Source organism: Mya arenaria, chromosome 12 (genome assembly GCF_026914265.1).
Source record: "Mya arenaria isolate MELC-2E11 chromosome 12, ASM2691426v1".
Classification (NCBI taxonomy): Eukaryota; Metazoa; Mollusca; class Bivalvia; order Myida; family Myidae; genus Mya; species Mya arenaria.
This window is the reverse complement of record NC_069133.1, coordinates 43,060,854-43,083,999: the sequence shown is the minus strand read 5'-3', so window position 1 is coordinate 43,083,999 and position 23,146 is coordinate 43,060,854. Positions and strand designations below refer to the sequence as shown.

General features: G+C 36.0%; 2 protein-coding genes across 2 annotated transcripts in view; one reads left to right on the top strand and one right to left on the bottom strand.

The window, feature by feature from the left end:
* The window catches only part of LOC128211980 (RCC1 domain-containing protein 1-like), a 43,546-nt gene that overhangs the window by 6,385 nt on the left and 14,015 nt on the right, over positions 1-23,146 (top strand). The gene's annotated exons all lie outside the window — the stretch shown is intronic.
* LOC128211978 (uncharacterized) lies at positions 1,775-22,629 on the bottom strand. Its single transcript, XM_052917176.1, has 6 exons — positions 22,566-22,629; positions 20,548-20,665; positions 18,394-19,599; positions 17,628-17,690; positions 14,518-14,637; positions 1,775-13,859 (listed from the first exon to the last, which is right to left on the bottom strand). The coding sequence occupies exons 2-6, from the start codon at positions 20,660-20,662 to the stop codon at positions 12,403-12,405; spliced, it is 2,961 nt and encodes a 986-aa protein (XP_052773136.1). The 5' UTR covers positions 20,663-20,665; positions 22,566-22,629; the 3' UTR covers positions 1,775-12,402.

Here is a 23,146-nt window from a genome sequence, read left to right as displayed (position 1 = left end):
ACATAATCTTTGAACAAGGTTATAAATCTTTCATGTGACAATTTTATTTATACCACAGTTTTAACTCTCAATTTCCTGCTGGGAACAATGTAGTTAGTAACATCATTACATGATGTCAATATATTTTAAGTGTTTTGTGTAATGGTCTTTTTTCTTTGAGGAAAAAACAATAACAGGCAAGAAAAAAGGGGCATATTTCCACTTTACTGTCATGCAGAAAGGGTTGGTCAAAAATGTTACGGACACTTCAGTCCCGTTATATGTCATCAACGAGATCCATGATTCGCTCCCTGGCATTGTCTGATGGCCATAAAGTAACTTTAAAGTGTGCTTGTTTCATAATCGACTATAATAAACAGTATATAAAACATAACCAAAGATGTCCGTCTGGCACAGTGGTTAGCGCACTCGCTTCTCACCAAGGCGAACCGTGTTCGATTCAAAGGTGTCAGGACATTACGGACCATGGACATTACGGACCAGACATAAAAAGGACCATATTTGGGGACATTACGGTCCATATTTGAGGCATTACGGACCATGATTATAATTATACAGTTTGTTTTCATTTTATAACGTACCGTTTTTGGGGACACTACGGACTATGCTTGAAAATATATGGATCATAAATATAATTATGCAATCTTGTTTTTTGGAAACGATTTCAAATCAAGACAATGAGATTCAAAGGTTGGGGTCATGTGAGTTTGGTTAAAAAGTCTTTGTGTGGAAAAGTCTTTGTTTTGATAGGGGGTTGAAAAGTCCTGCTTCCGAGTTCACCAAGAAGGACATGTGGGTTTTCTCCGGGTACTCCGTTTTCTTCAACATCGTGCCAACGAGAGTGACTAAGCATAATTTGATATCGCTTTCTTCACAATCGTTGTAAAATAAATGACATTGAAACTAAGCTAAGATGATGTTAAAGGGACCTGTGGCCGTTTTCATAACACATCTTGCTTCAAAATTTTAACTTTAATAGTGAAAAAATGTTGTTGTTTTTTTTAATTTTACGAAAACTAACTAAAATTTATTCATATACAATGTACCTTTACTATTTTGATCTTTTTCTTGCTTTTCATACTCTGTATAAACATATTGAAAAGCAAGAAAAAGATCCAAATAGTAAAGGTACATTGTATATGAATACATTTTATGGAAAATAGAGATTGTTTAAAATACTCATAGTTCAAAAATCTTTTTTTACTAAGTTGATTTTTATTTTATTCAGGAGCTTGATAAATACGGATAGTTAGGAACTTAAGATTTTAAGCATGTTACTAGATTCATTATGACTAAATTAGTATACCGGTATGACGCATACTCTAAGCGAAAATTAGATCTTATCTAATTTGGACCAGTTTCACTTAATCACCCGATTTATGCACAAAGCCCGCGTTGTCATTTTTAACCTTATAAATACACGTTTAAGGAAGTTAGAAATGCTGTAAATAGCGGAAAGCAAAACACAATATTTGAAGAATTCACAATCAAATTCATTAGGAAACTAATAAACAATGGGCCGATTGTTCAGAACTTTGTTAAAGTTAACAACATTATTAACATCATCGTTGTTAACTTACAAATCAATATTGCTCTGTAAGTTTCACAGATACACTTATGATTTGCAGTGTTCCTAACAAGAGGTGAGACAACTGTTTCAGCCGTACTTGTTTTATTTGAATATATGAGCATATCAGCAAATATTTCACCTTTAAAAGTTAACAACAATGTCGTTAATCCCGTTGTTAACTGGTAAGTGACAAAACAAAACAGGAATGCTGTTACCTTTTAATTTGCAAATATAAAAACACTACATATAAAACATTTCTCACAAAAAAAAATCAAACATATTTGAACTTTTTAAGGCATAATGTCAATAACATCACAATAAGCACGATAAAGCAAACTTAAGGTGTTTCATCCATCGGTAGAGTTCACTGTTTATAGTTACATTGACTGTAATAAGGGGTTCAAACAGTTGATAAGCGTCAAAGGCCTAGTTTACTAGTTTAAGCCGACTATAAGTGACCCGCACCCCCCCCCCCCATTCTGTGTACAGTACACAACCTCTGTGTATTGTTCTTAATCTACACTTGCCTTGATCCCTCTTATCAGATCTCTGATCTGAGTATCATGCTGTGCAGTTTGGGAGGTTTTATTATAGAAATGGACCCCAAATGGTCCTGAGCCAATAAAGAAATAAACAGGAAATTGGCCCCTACTGTGACATCATTGGAATTAGCAGAAGATGCACAGTAGGGGATTGTCATGCCAAACATTCCTTAAACTAGAGGCCTTTAATGTATTTCATCATTTGGTAAGATTTACTGTTTATAGTCACATTGACTTTCATCAGAGGTTCCAACAGCTGATAATGGTTAAGCCTAAAAATAGCTGGGTGACTATTTTAGTAGGGATTCATGCCAAAAGCAGGGTAAAGGGGCTTAGACCCTTTTTGAAATTGTTTACAAAGGCATTTATATTCATTCCAATGTACTTCATACAGTTTCTGAAGCAAACAAAATAATTTTTACAACAGTAAAAAAGTCTGAAGTAAAAGCTCTTAATCCAGATTACAGTAATAAATCATGAACTTAAAAACTCCTGTGTCAGATTATAATTTGACGACTGGTAGCCCCCATTATTTTCAACCTTTCAGAGCCAAAAAGTCCAATTTGTAATATCCTTTTGGACAATTTTTTGTACTATAAATATTTTGTTCTCTATTTGTGGAGTGCTCCCTCATTCTTTTGCCAGACTTATAAGACCATAGAGCTACCAGGCATCTTAAAGATGGTTGGAATACCTTAAATCATGGTACACATTAGACCTGGGACCATGATTATGAACAGTCTCAATTAAGTCTGAGTTCTGACTCAGTGGTAACACTGCAAATCTTTATTTCATTACACTTTCTAGTTGAGTATTTATGATGACATTCGCTGAATTTTATAACCATCCGTACAGGTACTCACATTTATTTTTATAAACGGAATGCAATAAAGAGCATATTCTTTGTAATATATAAGGTCCGTGGTAATATAATAGAAATGCTTTGTGAGTCTGAGTCTAGACTTAATTAGACTTGAGACTGTTCGTAATCATAGCCACTGGGGCCATTATAATTACGAACAGTCTAAAGTCTTAGTTCAGACTCAAGTGACAAAACTGCAGATCTTCATTCCATTGTTACTTTCTTCCCAGTTGAGTTTTGATGATGACATTTGCTGAATTTTATCACTATTCGAAATCGTACAAGGATATATTTTTCTAAAACGAATGGATTAAAGATGATTCTTTGTAATTTAATAAAAACGCTTTTCTGAGTCTGAGTTTAGACTTAAACTTGTGACTGTTCGTAATCATGGCCACTGAAATGAAATAACAATGACTATATCATAATTAAAATGTCAAATAGCAACATCATCATAACTAGACACAGTTGCCAGGAGAAATGACCCTTGTTATAACAACTCCATTAATTTGTTCAGGATAAATCCTTATTAGGACTGACCAGTCTTGTCTAAATCTGTAAACTATGCAATCGGACCTCCGATGTAATATGTTACTATATAAAGCGTGCCGTATGTGAAAAAGACTTCCAGGTCACTTCATATCAGGACATAACTTTCCATATAAGGATATATGAATGTTTACAACCTTTTAAGTAGATATAAATTGTGCAGGAAGTATATCTATTTTTTGGAAGGCATAACATAGCTGGTAGACCCCCCACAGAATATTATGTATCATTTTTGAGGTCAATTTACTTACTAATTCAAAAATGTCATAAAGATGCAATTGAAACGGGTTTTTTTTTTTGGGGGGGGGGGGGCAATTTTCACAGATGATATTTTGTTACCCCCAAGCTCCCACCCCCCTCCCCAAAAAGTAGACATACAAATAAAATAAATATTTTCTTAACTTAAAGTTGAATATAAATTCCCAATCAGATTTTATAAGCTATTTTTTCAGTTGCAGTTCTGTTTGAAAAACTGCAGTTTATGGTTGGTTAAAAAGAGAATTGTAAGCATATGATCTCATTAGTTATAAAAAAAAATCCCAGTTTTGTGAAGAACAAGGCAGAAATCCCCGACTCCATGGATGTAGGTGGGTAAGTTTTGCAAAATATTTGGAAAAAATAACAAGATCTGAATTGAAAAAATGCAGATTTTACTTTGAATTTAGGTCACACGCCACTAAATATAATAGGTCTCACGACACTAAATATAATTATAGCACAAAGTCATACATCTTGGCAACTGTGTACAGTAGATAAAAGCATTATAATTGCTAATGAGGCTATCAGTGAACAAATGGTCATAAGCTGCCTTGCTGAGATCAACAAATGATTACAAAATCAAGATAATGTCATGAAACAATCCTTTCAACAATATACCCCCTAAGGAGATAGGCGATATTTAAAAAAAGATAACAATATGATTAAAACACAATACAATAACGTAAGTTTATGAACTGATACAATATGAACAGAAAGCAGAACTATAAGTATGTTAACATAACTTTACAAATGATTTTAAAATAGTATGATTTTTTTCTTTCATCATTTAAAGCAGAGTATAAGCTGAGCCATGAATGATTACATAGTGAATGAAGCTTAAACTTTTAATGTGGCCTTGAAGTTTGAGCTATGGACCTCCTTAGACCTAACAGTACTTGTATTAAAAAGAGCGCGGCGTAGCCAGCACCCACACTCTTATATTCTGTTTTCTAGTCAAGCAACGGTCATAATCTATTAACATTAAAGCCTTGCTGTACATGTGAGTATGGTCACTGGCAACATGTGTACCAAGTTTCATTGAAAGATCTCAAATGAGTTTTGAGTTATGGCCAAGTTTTCCACGCTGAAGATGCCAATTACGACACCCAAGGCTATTTCAAAATATCCAGACATTTTTTTTTAACATTGACAAGCTTAAAAATGATGCCCCATACTGTTGACATAAGTGCCAAGTTCTTTTGATACATATATATCCCAATTCAAAATTATTAATCACAAGTTATTGTTTGAATCGGAAATATACTCAGTGTTGGCACCAATCGGATCGATGAAAGAATCACGATTTAATTATTCAAATGGCTTCTGATGAAAAAATCATTAAATGATTTCAGTACATTGGTTATTTAGTAGTTTAAACATACATGAATGTACTGGCTTGAGCAAACACTTGCAAAGGTGGCAATAGTTTTTGCCTTATTAAACAATCAAATTGTATTTTGTGGGCTGCTCCCAGCCTTTACCAACTTAACTTCTTAAGAGCTTAGTAATGTGCAAATAAACACAAAATAGTAACCCTCTGTACATTCTTTTTCATTTTAAAATCTTTATCTTTATTTGCTTTAAATCTTCCACCCTCTTTTCCAAGAAAAAGTGGGCTATCCTCAAATTTGATGTTACGTATCTGAAACAACAGGTATTCACATTTCATGATTTTTTGGTGGTTTCAAATGTCTCAAGCTTTTTACATCAAGAATTTTAAGACATAAATGATTGCAGACTGAGAATGGATTTTCTTTCATTTCGAGGGATAAACGTGAAATTAAAGCTGCACTCTCACAGATTGAACATTTTAACAACCTTTTTTTTTTTGGAACGAGCCAATTTTTGCGAAAAGCCATGGAAACCGGTGATATAAGACTGCTGCCCAAAAAATCAGATTGCTAATTTTTATATTTAAGTTAAAAAATTGATCACTTTTTAAGTCATAAAACATTAATTTTCAAACGGAAATATGAAAATCTACGACCTGATTTTTTGTCAGCAATCTTATATCATTGGTTTGCAGATCTTACTGCGAAAACTTGAACTTTCCAAGACAAAAAAATAAAAAAAAGTTTTTAAAATGGTCTATCTGTGAGAGTGCAGCTTTAAAATAAGATAAAAAAGTATTGAACAAGGTTCTTTGCTGATTATATACAAAAAGCTTTCTATATGTGGAGTAGAATGTGAAATGCTCTGCAAACATGATGGCCGCATGTCAAAATGCCGAAGCTGCATTTTTTCCGATTTCGGAATTTTTACATCTTTTAAATCATAAAGGCGAGCGGTATATAGTAGCAAATTGCAGAATAAATCATCCAATGAGGAAATGGTGATGAATCATGTGATCAAAATGTCAAACATAATGACTAGACATCTTACAGAAAAATAGAAATGCCAAACTTCAGAATTTGTAACTTCGGCATTTTGTAAACAAACAATGTGTGATCAAAATACCAAGAAATACAAAAAAAGTTGCTACTGAAAACTTTGGATTTTGTAGCTACTGCGTTTTGATGTGACCAGGCCATCAATAAGCTTTTCCACGAAGTATTTATAACGTAACACGCATTACATGATATAGTAATACCTGTTTGTTTCAAATGATTTTTTACATTTTAAAACCATACATGTTTTAATAGGGGGAATTGAAAATACTGGTATATTTTTCTTTGTTTAATTCCAAGCCCTTCGTTCAATGAAACTTGGTACACACGTTGCCAGCGACAATACTGAAAAACTTTGGATTTTGTAGCTTCTGCATTTTGATCGCATGTGAGGCCATCAATAAACTATTCCACAAAATATTTATTCCGCAACATGCGACAGTTTTAAACACAGTCAAGGCATACATTTTAAACTTGTAAACTGCATGGTATACCGATAAATTGAAAATGGGATAATTAGTAAACCCAAATTACATGATATCGTAATACTTGATCGTTTCAAATGATTTCTTACATTTTAAAACCATACATGTACCACATTTTTTTATTGGGGGAATTGAAAATACTACTTTTCATTGTATAATTCTATGCCCTTTGCGCCAATCTTACCAACTAGCGTAAAAACAATATTGTAAGATTAAACAAGAGATGTTAGTGAAACATTTATGCCCCCTTGGGAGCGAAATTGTTAGTAGGATTTGGACACTTAAATAAAATATGGACAATCAGAAAACCTTTTTTCAGCTTACAGTCACACTGACCTTGACCTTTGACCCACTGACCTCAAAATCAATAGGGTTCATCTGCTGGTCATGACCAATAAGCCTACCTAGTATGAGGTCCCTGGGTCAAAGCGTTCTCAAGTTATTGATCGGAAACCGTTTTTCATGTTAAGGTCACACTGACCTTGACCTTTGACCCACTGACCTCAAAATCAATAGGGTTCATCTGCTGGTCATGACCAATACACCTACCAAGTATGAGGTTCCTGGGTCAAAGCGTTCTCAAGTTATTGATCGGAAACCGTTTTTCATGTAAAGGTCACACTGACCTTGACCTTTGACCCACTGACCTCAAAATCAATAGGGTTCATCTGCTGGTGATGACCAATACACATACCAAGTATGAGGTCCCTCGGTCAAAGCGTTCTCAAGTTATTGATCGGAAACCATTTGGTATTCCGACCGACCGACAGACAGACAGACCGACCGACCGACCGACCGACCGACCGACCGACCGACATGTGCAAAACAATATACCCCACTTTTTTCAAAAGGGGGCATAAAAATTCAGTTACACATTTTATGAGTATGGCAAATCAAACTGAAAAGTTCACATAAGCTGACTTATTATAATCTCTGTTTTGAAATATACATTCTAACTTCTCTGAAATATGAAGTTGAAAAAGCGATCGTATGATACCATACATGTGGTTATAGGATAGCCCAAACTCTGAATTTCCTTAACTTCAAGTAGCAATTAACATTATACTCGAAAATGAACAGGATACAAAAAATAAACAGATAAATCTTTCGAAATGCAAAAAAAACAAACAAGACAATTGTCAGATGCAAAGCGAAACAAACAAATAACAGATCTATCTGAATATCACAGAAAAAAATGTAACAAAAGCTAATACAAAAACAACCATTTTGCCAAAAAAATAATGCAGACATAAACAGTTTATTATGCTCCATTTCTATATATATATATATATATGCATGATATAATTTAAGCGTTTTCCAGACTTGGGTATTTTTCCTTTTGAATGCATCATGCAATTTTTCAAATATCATATTTCCCAACAAATTTGATAGCGCAAAATTACAGCTTCATATTTCTTTCTTTTAAAGATACAATTACAAGCCAAAATCACATGCATAAATCTATTTTGGGGTTTGAGCTCAAAAGTTAAGGATGGGTACTGTGGTTTGTTCCTTTTTGGTAACACCCTTTTGCCATCATACAGACAAGAATGTGCACTCTTCTGCCCTCATAGAATACTTGCATAAGAAGATCAAATATTTCTGTTCTTTAGATTAAATGATTATATATATATTCAAATTTTACATATAAATTTGACAGTTGAAAAGAAATATTACTGAAAATAAACATTATTCCTAGTATTTTCTATCAAATTAATAATATTTAAGGTCCTAATAGCCCAATACTATGTGCCCTTTTCTCCTTAAGCACTCTGTCCCTTTTCTGCAGAACCCTGCCCTTTTTAAAGCCTGGCTTAAAGCCTAGTATTTATACATGGTCTAACACTCTCATTACACAATAACACTCCACTGTAAGGGAATGTGTACTGTCTGTGGCTACAATAATATTTGTACAAGTTACATACACAATTTCACACTTTTACGCAATAAATGCTTTCCTGTTCAATGAAAAATAAACCAGGGGCAATGGTAACTAAAAGTCTCACGTCTGAGTTCAGACTCAAGTGCCAAAACTGAAAATCTTCATTTCATTGAAGCTTCCCATCTGGTTGAATATTAATGATGAAATGTGCTGAATTTTATAACTATTTAAAATTGTAAAATTATTTAGATTTATTTGGTAAAAGAAATGGAATAAATGTGATTTCTTTTCTTAATTTAAATAAAAGTGCTTTTTTGAGTCTGCGCTAGACTTGGACTTGAGACTGTTCGTAATCATAGCTCCAGGTAATATAATGTAGCTTCCTTTCCCAAAGAGTAAAAAAGCACTTCAACATATGGCTGCCGATCCATATCTTATCAGCAGATTAAAACAAGCAAAAACACAAGACTTAAAGAAAAAAACAATGATACACAATAACAAGAGTAAACAATGTTTTAACATCTGGTACAATAAATTTGAACAAAGATATGTCTTTGAAACTCACTGGGAAATAAAAACATATAAGTAAACACTTATGTATGATCAAACTCAGATATCTGTACAGCTAAATAATCTAGTTCCTTCCTTAACCAAACATTTCTTAAATATATGATCATTCGTCCAGGCCCCAATTAAGAGCATGTGTGGCCTTTTCTGACAGACTTACATAAAATATCCCATCAGCTGAATGTCTTTTAACCCTTTTTGGTGTTCATGTTTTTCATTACGGAATTAAGGGATATGAAGTAAAAACAAGAGGTCAATGAGGGCCTATGCTCTACTGACTCTTTGGTATTTTTTTATCTGAAGCATGTTCATACTGGTAATAGGCAATGTACTGAACCCACATTCAAAGGGAAGCAACCAGTAAACCATGGTTTTGCAAAGGGAGAGTAACACTACAATAATACACAACTCTCTGTACAAGTTGTCTCCCTTAGAGTATACTTTGGCAACGGCTACAGCATTTCAAGGGCCATAATCCAGTCATGCATGGGCAGATCTGACTGGTTTAAAAAACAAACCAAGCTCTCAGGGATATTTAACTACTACATTAGTTTAATTGAGATACAATAAAAACTGAAGACCACATCACGTCCACAAGCAATTGTTTTCAGACACACAGACAACAAACACAGTGCCATTGCATAAGCTCTTCTGGCCTTTGGCCAGGAAAAGTAAAATAAAACTACCCATCTACCCAAATCATATAATGTGGGTCGGATAAGACCGAATGAAATATTTCTAAATTGTAGCCCATGTATCTGGTTTGTTAGACAGTGTTAATATCTGTTGACATCATACGTTCTTCATTCATGTTTTACAATTGATTTGATTTATCTGACGAATTTATGACTGCATGTCAACATTAAGCTTTACTAGACATGTTTGTTTTATGCAATAAATGTATGGAATGAATGAAGAATGAATGACTATTAGCTTTGGTGAAGATACAATGTGCAATGACGTTTGAATATTTTAATTTACCAGGTTTTGTTATACAAAACGAGGAAGTTAAATATTGCAAAAAAAAATTAAAATAGTTTTACACTGATGACGTAAGATGATATTAACATTTTGTGAAACTGATAATGATTAACATTAGCTTTGTGAATGAATTCAATACATTTTTCGAAAGATATGCCATTATGGACAATACAGATATGATTAATTAAGCAAAGAATTCTTTTATAACAATTAAAAGGAAGTAAAATTTAAATTTACCAGTAGATATTGATATTTGTATCAACTACTTTTCAATCATTTCACTAATTTTGCACACTTTTATAAGGCTGGTGGGGTTTTCATAGCTGATATTTGTAAATCCTGAAAAGCCAGAGGGGTGGGGGTTCGGTGGGGGGTAGATCTGTTTGAGTATGAGGGATTCATGCCTGAAGCAGTAAAGGGGCAAAAAAATTCTCAAATTGTTTTAAAAGAGTCATTTTTTATACTCATTTTAAAGAATTTCATACGGTTTTGGAATCAAACGTCAGGCCCTAATTTCTCGAAACTTCTTACGTCCCTTATAACAGGATTAAGCTAAACTCACTATTTTTGTTGTTCTATAATATGCGTTATATTTACTTCTTTAAGAGTTTTTATAAATTATATAAGAAGAATATGTTTGCTTATTAGAAGAAACCATTTTTCATTTATTAAAATCCATTATTAGTATGTATTTTGGCTAATTGAAATAAGCGACTTAAGCCTGTTAAGCTTAAGAAGTTTCGAGAAATTGGGGCTTGAGCAATAAACAATCTCTACAAATGTTCATTAATCTAAGATTTAAGGGCACAATCCTGATTTCAGGATTAACCCGATCTTTAGAACCCCTGCATTAGATTAAAGGATCTGCAAAATATCCACACAAAAATCATTACATTTAAACGGTTACAAAGTAAGATATATAACAATTATCTCCCTTATATTGGAGCCAGAACCTCATTTCAATAAAGATCGTCAGCTTACGATCATAAATTTTCTGGACTTATCCCCATTTTGGATGTAAGGTGTGTTTCAACAAAAATATTGTAAGAACATGAATCGACTGATTCTGCCCTAATTTTTACAGCAGTGCACTTCTCGTTCACCAGAGTGATGATGCTATGCATTAGATTTATCATAATCGAACCTCAGGCTCCAATTTCTCGAAACTTCTAAAGCTTAACAGGCTTAAGTAGCTTATTTCAATTTAATAGCCAAAGGGACATACATTAATTGGATTTTGATTAATGAAAAATGGTTTATTGCGATTATTATAAAGATTATGTCTAAAGCATAAAAACCCTTAAATAAGTAAATATCACGCAAATTATTAAAAGAGAAAAATAGTGAGCTTAGCTTAATCCTGTTATAAGGGACTTAAGAAGTTTCGAGAAATTGGGGCCGGATGAATGAGAATGGAGACTTCTTAATCTGCTTTAGGTTTACAAATAAGATATCTTATTGAAATGGGGCCCTGGATTGTTATGAAATGGCTTAACAAGGGTATCATTACAGTCATAACGATAAAGACTATTTGATGAACAAGCTTGAACCCTTGCACTAATGCTTGGCATCAATTTTTTTAACAAGCCCAGCTATAAAAAATCCAGAAGTGTAGAAAGCCCACAAAGTATTTTTCTAAACGTGGGCTTCCGGGTTTACGCAAATTTCAACCAATGTCATTACAGATTTCTTTTTTAAATTACCTATAAATTTAACATTTAAAAGGTACAAACATAAGCAATGAAAAATGATATACAAGTGTAAAAAATACATGAGCATATTCAATATTTGAACAGCAACAGGAAGAAACTGGTCATCAAGTTAATAATTATTGAAATTTTAAAATTAGTAGATTTTGGAATCATCCCACTTAAGTTTACATCAAAAAGAAAAAAAAAAATCACCAAGAAGTACCGGTACTGTGTGTTTTATCTCAAAAGATTCTTGGCTGAAATTAAGCCCTAATTCCCATTGCTAAAACACAAACTGTTTTTCCAATTGTGAATATAAAATTCCCTATTTTGTTTTGACAAAAATTCACCACTATTTTATATTATTATTTTTTTCTACCCCAAACAGTTTATGTATACATGGAAAAGTTGATGTTTTCTTATAACAACTATCTCAATAAAAATCTCTTATCTTTTGAATTTTTCTTTTTAAAGCATTCTTGTTCAATTTTCTAGAGGCAAATTCAGGTCATAATGTCATATTTTCCCATTTTGTAAGGCCCATTATTCCCAAAATGGTGGAAAAATACACAAGGCCTTTGAATTAACATATTACTTCTTGTCTCCGTTCAAATGCTCTGTAAGCCAATCAGATATGATGTCCTCGCATTATGTGAGAGTAGAAACCATATTTGTTTCCACACTGTTTGCCACAGACATTGCACCGGAAGGGGTCCGTGTGGCTATGACAGCCGAGATGAATCGAGAAAATCACTTCGTCATCAAAAACTATCCCACAGTGCTCGCAACGAGACTCTGAACAGCAAGACTGTTGTTCACTTTGGTCGCTCTCGCTCGCAGATTGCGACCGATAGCCCAGTCTTCCTGACCCTTGAGATTGCGACCTTTGACCAGAAACTGGGAGATTGCACTGAATAGCTTGATCTATGCCGGCAAACCGAGGTCGACTGTAGAAGTCATAATAGTCACCATCAAGGTCGATTTCGGTTTTGATCAGCGGCAGAACACATTGCACACCCCTTGCTGTGGAGTCAGATTTGACGACAGTGTCACTCACGGATGAAATTTTAAGATTGCCGCTGACTGACGAAGAGTCATGACTGGTATCGAGATCGATATTTTCAACGTTAATCCTGTATGGCAGCTGGTGGCTAGTAGCACTAAGTGCGAAGTTGTTTCTGCGTCTATTCGGGCTTGTGAGATCAGTCGGGTGATCAACAGTAGCTGATCTGTTTGCACCATCTTCCCTGGGTGTAGAATTGCCATTTGTAAAAGTGGATGTATGCGATCCTCTTGCTTGGGGGCGTGGGTTGTCACAAATGGCTTCAGCCTGAGAAATTGTTCTTTGATCATTATGATTATGCGTAACACCACTTGCATTTAATGCGCAGCCAGATACACTAGAAGAAATATCGAAATCATTTTCGATTTTGATTTTCACTCCAGTGTGAAGGTTTGAACAGGATTGATCACATGTTCCGTGATTTGAACATGTATGAATGTCCTGAATATGCGACCCTCCGACTCCAGAAGGGATGTAGTAGCTCGACGAGGTTACCGTGCTTGTAGCTGCCTGTTGAGATGAGCGAAAACCTGAAGGTGCGAGTGAACGCAAATAACTGGACGATAAAGCATCACCCTGTCGGTCACGGAAACTCTCATATGGCACATTGTATTGATCAAATGGCATATCGACAGGATGTCGATTCGTCATAGAGTATGGGAAACTTTCAGTAAGTCTATCAGATCTGTGTAAGAGAAGAGAATTGTCATAGAAGTGAGCTGGATACGTATTGTTTCCAGTCGTATCGAGAGGCAGCGTGTGATTGCCTGAGAGTGGAGTGGGAGAAATGGTTCCGCCTCCCGACGTAAGCCCGGGAAGTAACGTAGATGCTGGGAGATCAGGATGAGCTTGCTGATAGTGGTCGCGCAGTTTCCTTGATAATGGTGTAACAAACTGGCATTTGACGCAACGGAGAAGGTTCACTGGCGATGTCTTGTGGTGCAGTCGACGATGACGCCGAAAACTCCCCTTTTCGTAAGATGTAAAGTCACACACTGAACAGCGAAACGTCCGGCTTCCACCTGTAAAAAAGGGAGCAACAGATATAAACTATTTTTAATTTACAATTTGAATAATTCTCCTAGTCAATAATGTCAAAGCTGTAATGTCTCGCCCAGCACTTCTAGTATGTTTGGGTTTTAAATGTGAAAGGTGCTCAATTTCCAACAATATTGAAACTACTTCATCATCATTTCCCTGTTTAAACTTACTGGGTTTGTCTATCATGTAAATCCCAGTGAATTTAACGAAAGCGTGAGTATATTTATCTGTATTTATCACGTGACTTTCACATAATAAATAAACATACTATAATCTGGGAAAACATTAAGCCCTATTTCTAAACGGATAAACTCAAAATATTCTTTTAATCATGTAAAATGATGTGTTATTGACCTAATACTAGCTCTTATTGCTTCTAGTCTTGTTTTGAGGAAATACTGTATTTGCAGATTTAGGGGGCCATCGAATGTTTTGTCCCTTTAATGAGAAAAACATATTTACAGTAAATCTTATAATTTCGAAGACCATTATTCAACCAACATCAAATATCAGTTAATTAATATTGGGCTGGATTTTACAAGCAAAACATGATCCATTCACACAACCTTGAAGTATTACACCAAAAAAAATTCAATCAATCTGCAGCTTGTTGAATGATGAGAAATTTCATTCGGTTACCTGAATGTTTGGTAGAATGCATCTGTAGAAGGTTATAGCTACCAGTGGCGTAGTTACACAGTCGACACCGGTAGTGATGAAGGTGCGGACACATCTCGACATCCCCGTCATAATCCTCACCTAAAACACAGAACAACAGTTACAAAGTGAAGATAAGTAGTGGTGTAAGTGCTGACACATCTTGACACTACCTTCAAAACCCTCTTCTTAAAGGCCTAGTTTAAGGAATGTTTGGCATGATAATCCCCTGCTGTGCATCTCCTGCTAATCGCACTGGTGTCACAGAAGGGGCCAATTTCCTGTGTATTGGTTCATTTGCTCAGGTCAATTTTTATAATAAAGCATCGAAAAATGCACAGCAGGATACTCAGATTGGAGATCTGATAAGCCAATATGCAACTAGAGATTGCTTTTTTGAAAAAGCGCATGTCTCCCCCATTGTGTGGTCGTAGGTGAGAAATAATCAATGATGGATCCCAAAATCAATAGGGGCCATCAACTAGTCATGACTAACTGGCATACCAAGTATGAAGTTCCTGGGTGTAAACGTTCTTGAGTTATTGAGCAGAAACCGGTTCTTCACCTCAAGGTCAGTGACCTTGACCTTTGACCAACTGATTGCAAAATCAACTAGACATCATGACCAACCTCACTTCAAAGTTTGGTGAACCTAGATCAAAGCATTCTCCTGATATTGCACGGAAATATTTTTTTACATTAGAGGTCACAGCGACGTTGACCTTTGACCTTGTGACCCCCCAAAATATAGGAGTTTTCTAAACCTCATGATCAACCTCCCTACCAAGTTTGGTGAACCTAGGTCAAACCATTCTCAAGATATTGAGCGGAAATGTTTTTTACATTGGGGGGTCGCCGCGACCTTGACCTTTGACCTAGTGACCCCAAAAACAATAGGGATCTTCTACACCTCATGACCAACCTCCCTACCAAGTTTGGTGAACCTAGGTCAAACCGTTCTCAAGATTTTGAACAGAAATGTTTTTTATATTGGGGGTCGCCGCGACCTTGACCTTTGACCTAGTGACCCCAAAAACAATAGGGATCCTCTACACCTCACGACCAACCTCCCTACCAAGTTTGGTGAACCTAGGTCAAACCATTCTCAAGATATTGAGCGGAAATGTTTTTTACATTGGGGGTCGCCGCGACCTTGACCTTTGACCTAGTGACCCCAAAAACAATAGGGATCCTCTACACCTCACGAACAACCTCCCTACCAAGTTTGGTGAACCTAGGTCAAACCATTCTCAAGATATTGAGCGGAAATGTTTTTTACATTGGGGGTCGCCGCGACCTTGACCTTTGACCTAGTGACCCCAAAAACAATAGGGATCCTCTACACCTCACGACCAACCTCCCTACCAAGTTTGGTGAACCTAGGTCAAACCATTCTCAAGATATTGAGCGGAAATGTTTTTTACATTGGGGGTCGCCGCGACCTTGACCTTTGACCTAGTGACCCCAAAAACAATAGGGATCTTCTACACCTCATGACCAACCTCCCTACCAAGTTTGGTGAACCTATGTCAAACCATTGTCAAGATATTGAGCGGAAATGTTTTTTACATTGGGGGTCGCCGCGACCTTGACCTTTGACCTAGTGACCCCAAAAACAATAGGGATCTTCTACACCTCATGACCAACCTCCCTACCAAGTTTGGTGATCCTAGGTCATGCGGTTTTCCAGTTATCGATCGGAAACGAAGTGTGACGTACGGACGGACTGACGGACTGACGGACTACCGGACTGACGGACAGGGCAAAAACAATATGTCTCCCCCAGAGAGGGGGAGACATAATAAGATTAAGATCAATTAACAGAGGTTGTGTACTAATACACGGTTTGGGGGGGGGGGGGGTCACTTATTATTGTAAAAGGCTTAAACTAGGCCTTTAAACACAGAACATTTATATTGAATAACAGTTACAAAGTGAAGACCGGTAGTGGTGTAAGTGTGGAATCATCTCAACATCAGCTTCATAAACCTCCAATAAAACTAATAAAACTAAGAAATCATTTATATTGAGGTATTCTTATTATGTTGACATCGGTAGTGGTAAAGGTGCAAACACATCTCGTCTACATCAAAACTCACTGCTACAATGGGAAAAAATTATATATTGGTGTAGTTACACAATTACCACCAGGATTGATGTTGGTGTGTAGACATCTCGACATCACCTTCAAGTAAAAAAACATTAATATTGAGGTGTGTTACGAAGTCAAAATTGGTAACGGAGTAGGTGCAGACACATCTCCACATGACCTTCATAAACCTTCCCTAAAATACAGAACATTCATACTGAGGTTTAGTGTATGAGGTTTAGTAACACAATTAACACTGAGAGTTATGTTGATACGGATACATCAGCCTTTTAACCATGGAAAACTGATAATACTTAGCTTTATTACTTGGTATTAAGGAAAAGTAATTATTCACAAACAGTCTAAAACTCTTTTTTTTCCCATTAAAACAAGGGGCATGACATGATAAGTAATAAAAACAGAGTTATGGGCCTTCCTTTACCTGGCATATTGTCTCGGGCAACATGTATACCAAGTTTCATCTAAATACCTTAAAACTGCACTCTCACAGATTAACCGTTTCGACAACTTTTTTATTTTGAAATGAGCCAATGTCTGTATTGGAGTATATGTCTGAAAACCAGTGTTATACGACTGCTGACAAAAGATCAGACCTAAATTTTTCATATTTACGCTCAAAATTGATATTTTATGGCTAAACGCGTTACTGACGCTTTACGAAATCTGAGTATTTCGCCAGTTTTCCAAACAATTGAGAACTGTAATTGAGTTATCTAATATGACTTCATGGAAGGTTTTGGTGTCAGAATCAGCCGATTCTGAGTCATTCATTAAAGGAAAGTCAAAACTGTCAATCTGTGAGAGTACAGCTTTAAACATTTTTTAGGTTATGGCCATGATTAAAGTTTATGCATGATGCTGAGAGACAATAACTCAAAGGCTATTATATAATTGATAATACATTTTCTATATGTCTTTAAAGAACAGATGAGCAAAAAGATGAAACTTTTTGAACACTCATTGACTGACATTCAGTACTCACCCGAGGGAAGGAGTTCCTTCGCTAAACTTTGAGAATGAGAGGGACTAGAATGGCGCCGCATACCTAGAAATATACATTAATATAAGTATTAGGAGTTGTGGTTTGGAACTCATGTAGAGCATTAATACATAATGTGGGATTTAGTCAGGATTTCAAAAGGACATGGTGCTTTAAAAGATGGACAGGTCGCTAAGGAAGGAAAAGGCACATTGAACTGGGTAGTGAATAATTTGAACATCATGAATATGACAGAAAATATTAGGAATTGTTTTCAATTAAAATCATAGAAGTTTCAACTGCCTTATATGTAAAATGGGTATGTATTAATAATCACATTATAAATAAAGGTCTGAAACGATCGGAAAAATTTGACAGTCTCAAGCACTTAATTTTATGGAGTTAGGAGGGTGCACATGGTGGTGTCTTTGAGGGTGGAACAGTGCTACCAAAAAAGAACAGGGTGCAGCACCCTTCCTTATAACTCCATAGCTAAATTTCTAGTTCCTTAGTGAAAAACAAGTTGAGAAATATCATATTCAAAACAAGAAAAGATAATAAAAGCATGTACCAATAATATAATGTTCATACAGAAAGTCACACATAAAAAATGTTAGTGTTTGAATGCCGAATTTCCTAGGAATAGTTTTTCCAATCCAGCATTGTTTCTCCCCAGTCATTTTATATTAATTAGCATATATATTTTATGAAGAGGTATTTCATGTTTATACAGTTGTAGTAGTCAAAACTAAATACACAGAGAACATACTTGAGGAGATGGTGAGATCAAGATGTCCATTGTCAGCAGGTGAGAGCACCGTTCTTCTTGGTGGCTTGGGTCTTTCGGGCGGAGTTTTGTCCCCTAGCATACGAACTCCGGGCAGTAGGGTTCGTGACCTTTCCCTGCTCGGAGCTCTCCACACTGAATCTAATGTACTGGTAGACATAAACCCCCCACTGTCCAGACGTGCGATCTTCTTAGCCACTCCCTCACTGTCAATGATACTGCTTGGTTTTGGGCGTTCAATCGCCTCGTTAATGGAGCAGCCATTACGTCGTAGGGAATTGATGCTTAGAGTTGATACTGTGGAAGTTTTGAGTTTGTTGGGAGTTGATCTTATTATATTACTGATCAAGTAACTGGTATTTGAACGCTTAGAGCTTGAAGAGACTCTGGACACTGGTTCAACAGACCTAAAAGTGCCGAATGAATTCATTGTACCAAGTAAATGATTGTCAGTTTTATCTTTTGATAATTTGAAGTCCATGATAAGATTGAGGGCCTCGTTTGAGCTATCCATACTGTCATGGCCATTTTGGGGAAGAATTCCTCCTGGGTTTCGAGGACGTGGCAACTGTAAGATATCCAAACTTTCATTTATGCGGACCATTCCCTGCATTCGTTCTCGCATTTCTATTTCTCCCATACTGCCGGCTCTCTGCCTCTCCATGGGGGTGTTCCGAGCAGATGGTTTGGGTGACACCGGTGCAAAAGTAGTACCACTAACTGACCCTGACCTCAACCTAGGGGTCCCTGGCGTACTGGGTGTTGCTAATCTGATGTAGGGAGGACTTGGGGTCATCGACCTTGACATCCCGCGAGGTGGCATGTACAAATCAGCCGTAGAATTACTACATTTACCATCCTCTTCATCTCTGACATCAACATTATCCCCATTAGAAGACACAACTCTTGATGCGGCATTATCCGCGACACTTGGACTGTCCACAACAATTTCTGTGTCGGAGTCAGAAGCATTTCCTGAATTGTCAGGCTGAGATATCTGTTCGTATCTCCCAGATGCGTCACACTCGTTCTGCCCAAAAGCCTGTTGACTTTTCACAGCTGACCGCTGTTGGGAGATGGAGACAGGTGGACAGATTGAGCTGCTACAGTCGCACGACTGGTCGCCGCTGGAGGACTCCGCAGACCGACAAAGGTCCGAGTTGCTGCTTACTCCATCTGACGTCACTCCTACAGAGTCAAAACATCATTTTAACCATTGAACTTACTAATTGATTCCATAAAAATAGTCTAAAATGTCTCTTTAAAGGCTAAACAAACAATTTACATACTAACCCAGTCAAAAGTCCGAGGTTAACACATTTTCTAATAATTGTTAATCCGAAATATTGTTATTTAATCCAAAATTTTTATTTTGGTCCCATGAGCTCAGATTAATGGTGCTTAGATGTTTAAATATGACTGAGACAGATTGACGTGCTTGAGTCATTTCCAAACTTAAGTTGATTTCCTAAAAATGTCTTTGTCAAATTAAAACAAAAGAATAAGTGTTCTTTACATTAAAGGGTGTATTTCCTATTTATTCAATGAAAATAAAGTATTCCAGAAATTATTAGGTTATAATGTCATATGAACAATGAGATACTTAACTTAGGAAATGACTAAGAATATTTTATGACTAGTGACCCAGATTTATAGAGTAAAATAAAATCATTACAAGTTACGGGGTAAGTAGGTGACCCGATATGGGATATACGGGGCAAAGGAAACCATATAAGGAATATGGTTTCCCGCGCCCTGTATATCCCATATCGGGTCATCTACTAACCCCATGACGTATATTTCACGTTGACAACCTGTTAACATTGATAAAGAAGCCAAAAATATCACAATATTTTCTATTAACCCAATAATGTGAATGTCACTTTATCTCCCGACGACAAGAGGATGTTCGCATTAAAAAAGAGACGTCAAATCACAAAATAGGTCACAGCAAAGTAAATTTATAAAACATTGTAAAGAGTACATTTCCTTTGTCAAATAACACGTTGACACAAAGTAGACACCATTTTAGTGCGATATAAAGATTAGTGACCCAATATTGAAAAATATGGGGTCACCATGTGACCAGCTCTGGATCAATGGCGTTGCGTCATTTATGTTAGAGGCGTGATATACCTGATTGTGTATGTTGCTGGGAGGATTGTGATGGCTGGGCAGGCTGGCTCGATGTGATGTCTTGGCCGCTGTCCTGGTCACATTCCATCTCCACCGACTCCATCGCTTCACACATGACCTGCGGGTAATGGGGATATATATTAATCGTTGACTTAAAAAAAAAAAATGCCTGTGCCTTCTGCATTCGGAGGATATTAAGTGTGATCAATCTCCAAATTGGGAAAATAAGCGCATGATTTATATTTTACTTAAAGCTATTTTACTGAGTGTATTATGGCTTTTTCATTATACACTGTCCCATTTCATCCAAGAGGTGCACTTTTCATGATTATATTATTGCATAAGGGACAAAAGAATCAATTGTCAGTGGTCTGCATCCTTCTAGCAGTGTTTTGCTGATGCAATTTTTTAATTTGTGGAATTTTATATCTATTTGAAATTGAACAACTATTCACATATATTTATGTTTTATTTTGTATTATTACGTTCGTAATCATGGGCCCATGGGTGAGATGCTTATTCAGTTTTCCTGACAAACTATTAGTTACAATATGTAACAAACTCTTGTGCAACGGTACATTATGCAGTCAGGGTTCGAATTTAGACTCGCATACTCGCAAAATGCGAGGGACATTTGCAAACAGCAAGTGACTTTTATTCAAGCTCGCAGAATTCTACGAGTGGCTTTTTCTAGACCACAAAATGTTAAAAGGAAAGTAGAATAAACATGAACTTAACTTCGATTCATAGTCGTGTGTAAACAACCTATAAGTGGCATGTTTACACTACCAGTAAAGAGAAGACAGTACCGAGTAAGTCAAGTAAGTTTTCAAAAATAGAACAAATACGGAAAAGGCCGAGTTTTATCTCAAATCTTTCTGGGATGCTCCGAGGCGTGCATAATACAAAGTGAATACAAATGAAGTAATCACCTAGCTCAATCATTGGCTAAATTTAGCGCTTTCGCGCACTATATGTAAACCCCATCAACCTTTGAATATATCCGCTCAACTGTCAAAGTGTTTTTAATACTTATAGACTTAATCAGTTAATGAAATCTGTAGGGTGCTCGCTGAATGGGTATTACCCGATGGCGAGGGTAAATATACCCCCCTCAAAGTTAACAATGTCAAATTATTGGACAGCTTTGTTATCAAGAAGCGGCCAGCATCCGATGAGTCATCTGTACCCCACAAAAAGATTGATACTTTTTTATATTCATAATATGTCTTAGGTGTAATTATCTACTTTAATTAGACAATATTATAAGGGAATAAAGAAAATAATAAAATTGCAAGTTGATTTTTCACTTTGCGAGTTGTCTCATAAAACACTCGCAAAATTTTGCGAGTGCTCCTCAAAGTTAAATTCGAACCCTGGCAGTGTTTCATAAAGTGAAAAACTTTATAGCGCTACAAGGTGCTCCATCCTTATGGGCAAATTACACCATTTCTGAATTGACTACTCGGGTGTTATATGTTCTTTCTTTTCATAACACATGACAGTGATATTAAATATGTAGTGGTAATATTCCACACAGTTTTAACATAACTTTTTTCTAACAGAGTTCAGTACACAAGTGGAAGTTTCTTCTCATATATGGTGTTGCATGTGTGAAACACTAGATATCAGTGTCAGTGGAAATTACAAGAATATTTAGTACATTAATTAAGTGGTCTTATAAATCGCTTAATGATAAATCATCTTGCCACTGAAATGTGGAACAACTTCACTTTAACCGTCATTAATCTACAACTCCATCATTCATTTTATGTTGCAAAAGCATAACTAAGAATTCAAATATGCATCCCTCTTTTTAAAACAAATACAATGAACACCTTCAAATCCGAAATAATTTCTGGTTGTTTTTTTTGTAATAAAATTGTCTTTTTTTGTATCCGAAATTCGGATAAACCAATTTTAATGGCTAACATTCAGTTACAATGCAACAGTTTGTAACGGCAACAGGTGAATTGATTTGACCTAACAATATAAATAATTTATGCTGTTTATCTTACATGAAGTAGGTGAAAATCTTTATAATTTGCAAATGTCTTGAAAATCTTAAAATCTGGGTCAGCGAATTCCTTCAAATTGAAGAGTATTTTGAGCGGAGTTGTTTATTCTTCGGTGTCCGGGACCGTCGATGCTATTGTCTATCTCAGATTATTATACGACCTCTTAGTGGGCATCACAATTATTAATATACTGTACAGTAATGTAAAGTAGCTCGACTACCGTAAATTGGTCGTTTTAGGTGATACAACAAGGCGGCGACCATGCAAAAAAGTTTATTGGAGGCTCTGGATGCGATTCGAACACATGAAATTGAAACGACAACTTGTTTTTTGTCATGGTCTTCGCCTAAAGGATTTGGAAATCTTGGTAATGGTTTTAATATTGCTCTAACTTCGAGTTTATAGACGAAAGTCAACAAAGGAGAAACACATTTTTGGTGTCTATCTTGAAAACAAATTATGAAAATTTTATAGTTGAAGCATAAAAAAGTGGTCTTATTTGTCATATTATCTATCATTCATGATCAACGCAGTTCCTCTTGTCTATCGTAAAATATTATTCTTGAAATGTTGAACTTTAG

Bases quoted from the DNA above. Each gene is read 5' to 3' on its own strand.
- LOC128211978 (XM_052917176.1), bottom strand. From the start codon at position 20,662: ATGTGTGAAGCGATGGAGTCGGTGGAGATGGAATGTGACCAGGACAGC. The intron at 19,600-20,547 runs GTATATCACGCC...TTGACTCTGTAG, and splicing joins CCAGCAACATACACAATCAG to GAGTGACGTCAGATGGAGTA. The intron at 14,638-17,627 runs GTGAGTACTGAA...TCTGTGTTTTAG, and splicing joins GAAGGAACTCCTTCCCTCGG to GTGAGGATTATGACGGGGAT.